The sequence below is a fragment of the Eucalyptus grandis genome, chromosome 3, assembly GCF_016545825.1.
Source record: "Eucalyptus grandis isolate ANBG69807.140 chromosome 3, ASM1654582v1, whole genome shotgun sequence".
Lineage (NCBI taxonomy): Eukaryota > Viridiplantae > Streptophyta > Magnoliopsida > Myrtales > Myrtaceae > Eucalyptus > Eucalyptus grandis.
Genome location: NC_052614.1, coordinates 15184547 through 15195231, shown reverse-complemented (window position 1 = coordinate 15195231; position 10685 = coordinate 15184547). Strand labels below are relative to the sequence as shown.

Below are 10685 nucleotides of genomic sequence, written 5' to 3'. Positions count from 1 at the left end.
CCTAACTATCAAGTTGGGCTCTTGAATCTTGATGCTTCTTGCCAATAGGGGGAATATGTCAAAAGTGAATTAAAAGAGAGGGGGGGGGGAGTATTGGAAGCGATACCAAATTACTCTTCTCCAAAGTTTGTATTTGCTGACTCCTAGGGATATTTGAATATCGATGACAGCCTTTTCGTCTCGGCACAATTTGACATTTCTTTCGATTGGCCTTCCTCACTCATGGCCATGTATGCATGATTGATGGTTGTTGATTCTTCACGCCTTCCTTTTGTGGAATTCTCCAATTCTCTGATGGCAATCACTTCTTAGGAGAGCATGCATTGTCTAGATTTTCTCCTTGTTGACAGTAGCCAATTCAAGAAAAGAAAATCATTTTCTGTTCTTCTGGCTTGTCAAAGTTGGAAATCTCATTGATGAAACCACCACATCTAGTTGCTTAGGCATGTTGTGGGGAAAAGATATTGCTCCAACTTGAGAAGGAGTTGGGCAGGAGCGAGGTGGAGTGTACAGAGCTCTTGGGGACGGCTTGATCTCAACCGTATGCTTGTACCTATTACATCCTATCTTTCATTTCTTGTAAATAGAAGAGAGAGGACATCATTTCTAAGTCATAATTAGAGTATAAAACTTACATTCTTCGAAGTGGGATGATCTTTTCTGTTTGCCCCACTGCCTTGCTAGAAGATTGCCTTTGAATTCGGCGAGTTCACATGATGTGCCAGCTTCAAATGCCCCCTGTCACACTAAGTCAGAGGAGATGATAATGATCTTCTAAGACATGAAGTGAGTGAGTTAGAAAGACAAACATGATTTAATAATCTTGTTTTGACAAAAGCTTTTGGCAATAAAACATTTTTTGTTTTCAAAAGTATATATCTTTGGGGGGAAGAAAGCATGAGGAAGCCCAGCCCTCAGTATTCTTCTTGGATGATAATTTTTCCATGGTTGGATAGCATCACCAGGCTGGTTTGGGATACCGCCTCATGCTCTCACAATATTTTCAACTTTATTTAATAAGTGGATTTACATTTTGGAAAAGTGTTTTCAAAAGTTAGTTCCTCAAGCGGAACTGATGTTGAAAATAAAAACAAGCCAGACTTAAGAAAGGTGTACAAGTTCCCACGTAGGGGAGTATGCAAGGAAATTAAAAAGGGTTCTACTTAAGCGGGGCTGCACCCATTTCCCCGGATGGTCCTTCGTTGATGGCGCCCATGAAAAGGTCTCCAAACATGGTGGTCATGTCATCTGGCCATTCTTTCCCCGTTGCTAAGGGTGGCACTTCATTGCCTGAATAATACCCGGTCTCTACCAGCCTTTGATAGATGTCAGCGAAATGTGCTTCGACATTTCTGCTCTGACTATCTTCAGAACTGAATACCGCGTTTACTTTGTCGGTGTGATCAGGGAGCAGATTGCTCTGGAATGAGAAAGCTTTAGTGTCTAACAAGTTCTGGATTCAACTCTTGAGAGCGAAGCACTCATCAGTCGAATGCCCTACTTCTTCCATGTGATAGTTGCACATTTTTGACGGGTCATAGTTGGAAAAACTTTCAGCATTTGGTCGTTTTGGCTCAATTGAAAGGAGGTTCTTCTTCCGGAGGATTGCCGGTACTTGTGACGGAGATCCAGGAAGAGGAGTAAATTGTCTCTTGTTGTTGTAACGCTGGGATGGCTAACAGCTATTGATCTGTTGCTGTCTTGCACTTGTCTGAACTGTTGGAGAATGATTGTAGGTCGCATTGACATCTACCAGGGGTTCTTTATCTTTCTTCATGTTGAACATGCCCGTGGATGCAGGTTCAGTGAACCAACCATCCCTCAACCCTATCTTGATTTGCTCCCTTACTGGAATGAGTTGATTAAATGATTCCGTGATCGTGGTTACCATTAGATTGCGATACTCGTAAAGGAGGGTTTTGATAAACACCTTTCTCAGCTCGAAATCGGTTGGTTCAGGATTGATTTGGGCGGCCAGATTCCTCCATCTAATAGTATATTCTTTGAATGATTCGTGTTTTTTCTTTTCGGTACGCTCAAGATCCTCACGAGAAGGGGTAATGTCCATTATGAACTTATACTGCTTGAGGAATGCCTCACTTACTTCGCTCCATGTTTCGAGGAGATTCATGTTCTTTGTAATGTACCACCTTAGTGCAGGGCCTATTAGACTTGATTGGAACAGCTGGATCATTGATGGTGCATTATTAACGTATTGGGCCATTCGAACCAAGTACATTTGCAAATGAGCCCTAGGGCAAGTCGTGCCATTGTACTTCTCAAACTCAGGCATTTTGAATTTTTTTGGCATTTTGACATTGGAATAAATGGAGAGGTTCGTCAAAATAGGATCTTGGAGGCCTTGCAGTTGTTTCAGCCTCTCCTCAAGCTTTTTGAGGCATTTGTCATGCTCAGTTTTAGACAAATTATCTGGCTTCGCTTTCTCAATCGCAGTTTGGTGTGGATCATCCTCCAATTCGGGCATGTTATCGTCGGTATCTCCACCTTGATCACCTCTGGTAGATGATTGTGGCAACAATACCTCGACTGAGGCTGGGGCAAGTGTAAGTTTGCCCTGGATGGAGTCTATTTGCTTTGAAAGTTGTTGAAGCACATTAAAGACTTGCTTCATTTCACTTTCTACGACCGCAATACGGCTTGGTACATTTTCTTCGGCCATTCTTGCTCTTGTTATTGAGCGAGTCTGGATCGGCGAACGTTGACGCTCCATGATTACCTGGCCATGAATAAACAAATGCGTGTGAATACAAGGGGTAAATAGGGAGTCAGTCCATGATGACGACCTAATCCTACCCTTTTGTTTGTTTATGAAAAGTTTGTACATGTAAAAGATTTCCTAAGCATAGACTGAAAAAAGGCATGTGACATGTTTGCATGGACTAGAAAGATACTCAATTTGAAAGGCAAAAAAAGTATGAATTGCAATAAATTTTGAAAAAGACTTCTATCCCTTTTGAAGCGAATGATTTTGAAGCAAACGAAAATTCTTGCAGAAAGGGACTTTGTAACATGCTTGAGGAAAAAACACCAATTGAAAGTAATTTCCTTTGCCAATGCTATCTTTTCTCTTCTTTTTTTTAAAGAAAAAAAAACTTTATGACAATTATTTCCAAATTTAAATGACCATGTTATTAAATCCTAGACTAATAATGGACCGCTCAATATATGCAGGAAGGTAAGTAAATTGCAAAGTATATGAAAAAAAACTTACATCACACGAGAAAATTGATGACAATCACATAGACATGCGCATGATATGTGCGGCTCGATTTCTAACTCAGAAGGTTTGTTGAGATTAAAAAGATATCCGCCTGTCGCAGTCTTGCGTTAGCAGCATACCCTCTTAACCTCGGCTAAGAAATTCGAGGAAAAGAAAGGCAACCTCTACATCACAGTCTCGCGTTCGAGGTCATATCTTTCTAAACACCATCCTAGAAATCCTATGGCGGTCCAGGTTCGGCAGCCGGGTTGTGTGTGCCCTGTGTAGTGCTTAAACATTTAAAGCAAGCATAGCAATTTATAATCACAAAACAATCCAAAATTAAAATAAACCTTTAAGGTACTAACCTGCAAAAAAAAGAACAAAAACAAGTCAGTAAAGTATTTAAACAAAGAAAAAATGGCCTAACTCCTCAAATGTCCCCAGCGGAGTTGCCAAGCTGTCGCGACCTCTTTTTTTCGGCGCTCGCAATCGGGTACAGGCGCCTAAGGAGGCTAATGTCTCGGCTAAATTTATTAAGCTCGGACTCTCCCAAGTCCACCAATTCACGACTTTAATAGTCTAAGTTTTTAACCTGTAAGTTAATTTTTAAAACAGAGTCGCCACTAATCAATTTGGGGTGGGTTGATTAGAAACCCAAGCGAAGTATCGGGAGAAATACTCGCTCCTGCGCAACAAGAGAAAATAGGATCGGGGACTTGATTACACTAGTTAATCACTAATACCCTTTCGGTACCTAATCTTGTTTAAACCCTAAGACTTTTTGGATTTTTGGGGGATTTTCCATTTTTTTGGACATAAAATGGATTTTTTTGGGATTTTTTGGGATATTTTTTGGTATTTTGGAAAAATACAAGTCTTTTTGGCTTTTCATGAATTTTTAGCTTTTTTTTTTTTTTTGGATTTTTGGCATTTTTTTGGAAATATGGAATATTTTTTAATTTTTGATTTTTCGGAAAATAAAACATTTTTCAACATTTTTTAATATTTTTCTTTTTTCTGGAAATTAAAATGTTTTTAAATATCTTTTCGAAAATAAATTATTTTTTGATTATTTTTGAAAATAAATTATTTATTTATTTATTATTTAAAATATTATTCTATATTAAAATATTATAAAAACTGACCCGGGTTGGACCGTGGGTTGGGTTCAACCTGGGCCCGCGACCTGAACGTGGACGGGCCCGCGACTCAGATTTTTCTCCTTTTTTTTTTTTTTTTTTAATGAAACGGCGTTGTGGCCGGGTGTTTAGGAACACTCGGCTCGACCCAAAAATCGGCCCGTGACCCGACTCCCGCGAACCCTACCCAACTCGGCTTCGATTTGCGACCCGACCCAGCCTGCCCCAAATCGCGCAAAACCCTACCCGGCTCGAATCCGGCACCCGACCCGTCCTCTAGCCGCTCCCGGATCACAAACCCTACCCAATTTTCCGGGTCTGGATCCACTTCGCGACCCGGAAAATCGCAAACCCTAGGGTTTGCGAATCCGCGGCACTGAGGATGGAAACCAAGGCGTTACGGCGATGAAGACGGCTACGCCGGCGACAGCAACGATGATGGCAACTACGATGACGGCGGCGGCGACGGAATGGGGCTACGAAGAACGGCAAGGACGATGGCGACGGGCTTTTTTTTTTTACCTTTTCTTGAACGGAGGCAATGATGGCGACGACAGGGGTCGATTTACGACGGCGAAGGCCACGGCGAGCAGAGACGAAGCTGGAGGGTTTGATCTACGACGGTGAAGACCACGGTGAACAACGACGATGATGGCGAGACTTGGGCCCAATCAAATTTGGCCGGAACACCCTCCCTCTCCCTCGGGTTCGCCGTTTCAGCCCCTCCTTACACTCGGATCTCTCTCGAACGACTCCAGCCGACCTCAGATCTCGGCCTACTCGTCCTCGGCCCCCCTTTCTGAAGTCTCTCAATTGGGAGGTTTCGAGGATCTGTAGCCCTCGACCTTCGTCGCCTCTCTCTATCTCTCTCTCTGTTTCTCGGCTTCCTCCCTCCTCTATGGCCCGCCTCCTGTCGACGGTGGCCCCCCTCTATTTATAAACGAGGGGGTGGCCGGTCGGCGAGGCTCAACCTACCGGTTGGACCGCCATCCCATCCGCCATCATCTTCTCCTCCGGTCACGTCCCGTTGACGCCAATTGCTCATCTGCTCCATGTGCGTTGCCGTTCGTCCATCTTAGGCGGCGTCGCGCCCCCCGCGCGTGTGCTGCAATGGCGCGAGGAAGAAGAAGACTCGGCTGGGCTGGGCCGAGGCGGAAATGGGCCGAGTCCCCATGCGGAGGCTGCTTCTCTTTTTTTTGTTGTTATTTGTTTATTTATTATCCGAAAAAGATAAGACAAAATAAAATAAAATAAAATAAAATAAAACCTAACTAATTAAAATGGAATTTTAGGCGTCAACATCGATCGTAATTCTATTTCAAGAATAGAAACTTTGCATCGTTATCAAACACAAATTTTTGCTCAAAAACTTATGTAGAATTAGAAATAGAGAATCTATTTTTCTTTCAATAATCAATTTCTAACCAAAATGATTATGATTGGCGCCTTTATTGTGTCTTTTCTTCCCCTCTAGTTATTCTGTAGTTTTTTTCTTTTTACACCATCTATGTTCTCTTTCACATTGGATCTTTGCCTCTTTAGAAGTCCCATAAAATGGAAAAGTTTAGCAACAACATGGGAGCGTTAAATTCAAAATATATTTTCCTACAAAAGATACACTAGTTAACCAGTATTGAGGGAAAAACTCCAGGTGGAGAGTGCCCCGTGACAATCTCGAGAGTAACTAAGCCATTCCCTTCTCATTTCCCAACTAGAAATCTACCAAGATAAGGCATCCTTTATGAGATTAACTTGAGATATATTTTCAACAAGGTCCAAGCACTTCACTAAAGCATCAGATCTCCATGATTTATAGAGATGAAAGACTAGTGTTTATGGAGACGTTTTTTTGGCTCCTATATAGTACATCTAACGTGAGCCAAACTTATTTCATTTACAAAAGAACCTCTTTTTCTCTGAAATTTTTGAAAGTAGTAGAATGCTTTTTGCTACTTGTAGGAAATAATTAAAGAGTTCTTTGCTTAGAAGAGAGAAAAGAAAGAAAATTTCTTCATCAACACCCATTTCTTCATTGTTTTTCTTATAATACTTGCTTGCCAAAAGTAATCTCATCATCAATAGCCTGAAGCACACATAGCTTCGAGGATCTGCAATTGGCTCAGATATTATAACCTAAACAAGCTCCAAAGAGGATAGAAAGGCAAACTTGATAAGTTTCCCAAATACTGAGCAACACGCACTCAATTAATTATTAACGACGGTAAAACGTATGCCTTAAGATTTCACTCGCAATGGATTGGTGGGGCTAAAGGACACTCGATGGTTCAAAGCATCTCGACTTCAAATTCTGTAATAAGTATCGATCGCCGAAGCTCCACTTTCACCCTCTTTGGTCTTGTAGATGCGGGAGAGACCAGCAACATCAAAGGGCTTGAAAAGCAAAGGGTGATGGTCGTCCACAAGCTCATCAGGACATTGGATCATCTCATGAACGGAAGAGAAGACTCCTATGCAATATCTTGCCTCGTGCCCGCTCATCATTACACGGTGATAAGGGCTGTGTAATCTCCCATTGCTCCATCCCTACATGCAAAAAATGAAAAAAAAGGGAGAGGCTCAAAATGATGATGGTTTGTCTCATTACAAGCTAGCATCGATTTTGTTGTAACAATACACATTCAACCGTACACGAATCTATGTTTCACATGTGAACCGGTCTATAAGAATTCACAAAGAAATCAGCTCTAATGTGATAATTCTAGCTATTGCCGGACGTGATGATCAATAATAGAAATATAAACAATAATTTACGATTGATTTATAAAGTCGGGTTCCCGAATTCTTGTTCGATGCTCTTATAGCATGTTGCCTACTTTTGAAGCAAATTCAATAAAGAGGGAGTGGGTGGGGAGACTCACGTAGAATGACTCCCCAGCGAAGACAATGAAAGAGGTAGCTGAGGAAGGGGCGACCTCGAACCAACATCCGTCCTTAGTTTGCACTTCCAATCCGTTCACATAGTTCTGGTGAAGTATGGTCACAAAGTTTGGGTCGTGATGGCACCCAGCCCCACGCTTCTTGGACTCCTTGGTCCCAGGAGCAGCATATCTCATGAGACGGAAATGGTATCTAACTGACTTGGCTAGAGATTCCAGGTACTTTTCTACGCCCAAGCTTCCCAAAACTAGCTTCTTCACTAGTGAATCCAATTCCAAAACCCTCGTCACATATGTTTTCATTGTCTCGCTGCATATTCATGAAAAAAGGGACACATCGAAACCACAATTTCTGTAAATAGGGTTGTGGATTGGCATCTTCACAGATGATTCATTTTACATTTTCTTCTTGCATTAAAGTAAATGGAAATGAAATTCGCGTCATTGGTGGTCCATTTGATAAACATGTCTCTTAACACTTCCTTAATTGGAACAAATAATATAATTACCAGTAATTAAAAATAAAAAAAGGATTACCAAAATCTTGTGTTTCCCTCTGGCCACATGAGATATGCAAATCCTTCGATAGAGCCCGAGTTGGGGGTGTAGTTCATTCAAAATACCTCGTAGAGAGGTGAATGAGGAAGATTCCCAAGGTAACCGTCATGCGGCTTATCTGGTACATTGAACTAGCGCTTCACATCGGTCGCGAACTCGAGCAATGCCTCCAATTCTTGAAACGCATCATTGTGAAGCTCCAAGGTCATCCTATCAGTCAAGACTTCGAAGCAACCGAATTCCTCAAGGGCTTCTCGGATTTGACTTTGCAGGGAGTCCCATCAACCTGTCCCTGGCTTTGAGCCATCTAATTTGGATAGATCTATTAGGGGAAGCTTAGTGTTGAAATAGAGTCCATGATCAATTTATCTTTCTTTCCGAGTACTTTTTCTAAACGTCTTCTCCTATTCTTTTCTGGGGGTTCTCTGCTGGATATATAGGGCTTGGCATCCTCGAAGTAGCACGGTAGCAATTTGAATGCTACAATATTTCCATGAAGAGTCGATTATTTTCCTTGTTTTCCCCTCTTTTAGTGGTTTAAACAAGAGTGACTAGTGAATGCAAAGGTGCTGGTTATCTTCCTTGCTGGCATGTCTTCTACGTGGAATACATGGAAACAAATGAGCAATCAAGTGACCCTGATTTTTTTTTTTTATGTTATTAAAAACCCTAAATTTACCCATTATGATACAAATACCCGAATTATGTTACACGTGTATAAATTTTAAATTTTTTGTGACATAATAAAAAATTATAGGTATTTATGTTATAATGAGCATAGATTGAGGTTTTTTGAGAAATTTTTTAGTATATATATTTTTTAAAGGGCTTAAAAAGTAAAGGGTGTTGGTCGTCCACAAGCTCATCAGGACACTGCATCGTGCCTTGAACGGCAGAGAAGAATCCTATGCAATATCTTGCCTCGTGCCTGCTCATCATTACATGGTGACAAGGGCCGCATAATCTCCCATTGCTCCATCCCTACAGGCCAAAATTTCTTTGAAAAAAAGGTAAAGGCTCACTACGATGATGGTCTGTCTCATCACAAGCTAGCATCAATTTCATTATATCAATATGCATTTAATCATTGAACCAGCGCTTCACATCGAGCGGGAGCTCGAGCAATGCCTCCAATTCTTGGAATGCATCATTGTGAAGCTATCAGTCAAGGCTTCGAAGCAACCAGATTCTTCAAGGGCTTCTCGGACTTGACTTTGCAAGGAGTCCCATCGACTTGTTCCTGGCTTTGAGCCATCTAATTCGGACAGATCTATTAGGGGAAGCTTCTGTGTTGAAATAAAGTCCATGATCAATTTGAGCCATCTAATTCGGACAGATCTATCAGGGGAAGCTTCTGTGTTGAAATAAAGTCCATGATCAATTTGTCTCTCTTTCCGAGTACTTTTTCTAAATGTTTTCTCCTATTCTTTTCTTGGGGTTCTCTGCTGGATTTATAGGGCTTGGCATCCACAAAGTAGCCACAGTAGCAATTTGAAAGCTACAATCCTTTCATGAAGAGTCTATTATTTTCCTTGTTTTCCCGTCTTTTAGTGGTTTAAACAAGAGTTGACTAGTGAATGCAATTGTTTTTTTTTTTTTTTTTTTTTGGGCACATAGCTTTTGGAGTTAGTGACTTGACCTTTAACTCAAGCAAAGGTGATGGTTATATCCCTTGCCGGCATGTCTTCTACGTGGAGCACATGGAAACAAATGAGTGGTCAAGTGACCCTAAATTTACCTATTATGATACAAATACCCAAATTATGTTATACGCATATAAATTTGAATTCTTTTTGTGACATAATAAAAAAAATTATAGGTATTTATGTTATAATGAGCATAGATTGAGGTTTTTTGAGAAAATTTATTAATATTTTGATATTTTTAAAATTCCCACCGGTGTTTTGAAAAATGATAATAATAAAGAAAAGCAAATGGACTTTTTGAAGGTGAGTGAGTGGCTGGCAATAATTACGAGCCCTTCCTTGCGTCCCTCTTCCTCTTGTTCTCGTTCGCCGTTCGACTGATCCGTACTAGTTACGTCACGGAGACGAGGATGAGATGAAGGCTCCTAATGCCAACACGTGTCGTTTCCAACGGTACAACCAGGCTTGCTGTGCAAGATGGGCCCACACTCTTTGCTGATGACCTGGATCGTGAGTTAGGTTGGGGGGCTACTATAGATAATTCCCGAATTTTATTTATTTAATCGAACATAATTTAGAAAAACAAGGGAGGTATTTATTCGCTTTCTCTTGTTTGTCCTTTTCGTCCCAATTAGGCATACCATATATATTTGCATCGAAGAATCCCGCATAAAAGGGGCACTTGATTCTTATATTCCGACGTATAGTCATTACTAGATGATATTGACCGCTAAAATGGTCGAATGAGTGCTTTGAAGGGGAAAATAGCTGCTTTCCTGTTTTCCCGTTTTTGCACCCCTTTTTGGGATGTTTTCTGTAGAAATTAACGCTTTATTTGTTTTGCGAAGATTAAATAATTTGGAAAACATTTAAAAAAATAATAATTGCACCCTTTCTTTGGGTATTCTGTAAGCTTCGTTTATTTCACAAAAAAATGAAAATTTTGGAAAATATCTTCCTAAAAACAATAGCTTTTATCTCTTATAAAAATGAATTGACAAAAAATATTTTCTTCATCCGTAAAATTTTTTTAGACATAAACTATACTCGAAGAAACTTCTTTTTATTGACCAAGCATTTTAAGCAATACAAGCGATCATTTATAACGAAATATTTTCTAACTTATTTATTTTCTCCGCAAAATAAACAGAATCCTTTTATATTCCTTTTATGCATCCATATCCGACGAAATTAGTGCATGAATCAGTAGGATTTTGAATAA

The 10685-nt window shown here is 40.4% G+C and overlaps 1 protein-coding gene across 1 annotated transcript; it reads right to left on the bottom strand.

Annotated features, from left to right (window-relative positions):
• Positions 1–6663: 6663 nt before the first annotated feature.
• Positions 6664–7873, bottom strand: LOC120291672 (2-oxoglutarate-dependent dioxygenase AOP2-like). The gene is made up of 3 exons (XM_039309354.1): positions 7797–7873; positions 7242–7569; positions 6664–6906 (listed from the first exon to the last, which is right to left on the bottom strand). The coding sequence occupies exons 1-3, from the start codon at positions 7871–7873 to the stop codon at positions 6664–6666; spliced, it is 648 nt and encodes a 215-aa protein (XP_039165288.1).
• Between the last annotated feature and the right edge of the window lie 2812 nt (positions 7874–10685).

Bases quoted from the DNA above. Each gene is read 5' to 3' on its own strand.
- LOC120291672 (XM_039309354.1), bottom strand. From the start codon at position 7,873: ATGAACTACACCCCCAACTCGGGCTCTATCGAAGGATTTGCATATCTC. The intron at 7,570-7,796 runs GTAATCCTTTTT...ATGAATATGCAG, and splicing joins GAGGGAAACACAAGATTTTG to CGAGACAATGAAAACATATG. The intron at 6,907-7,241 runs GTGAGTCTCCCC...TTTTGCATGTAG, and splicing joins TCGCTGGGGAGTCATTCTAC to GGATGGAGCAATGGGAGATT.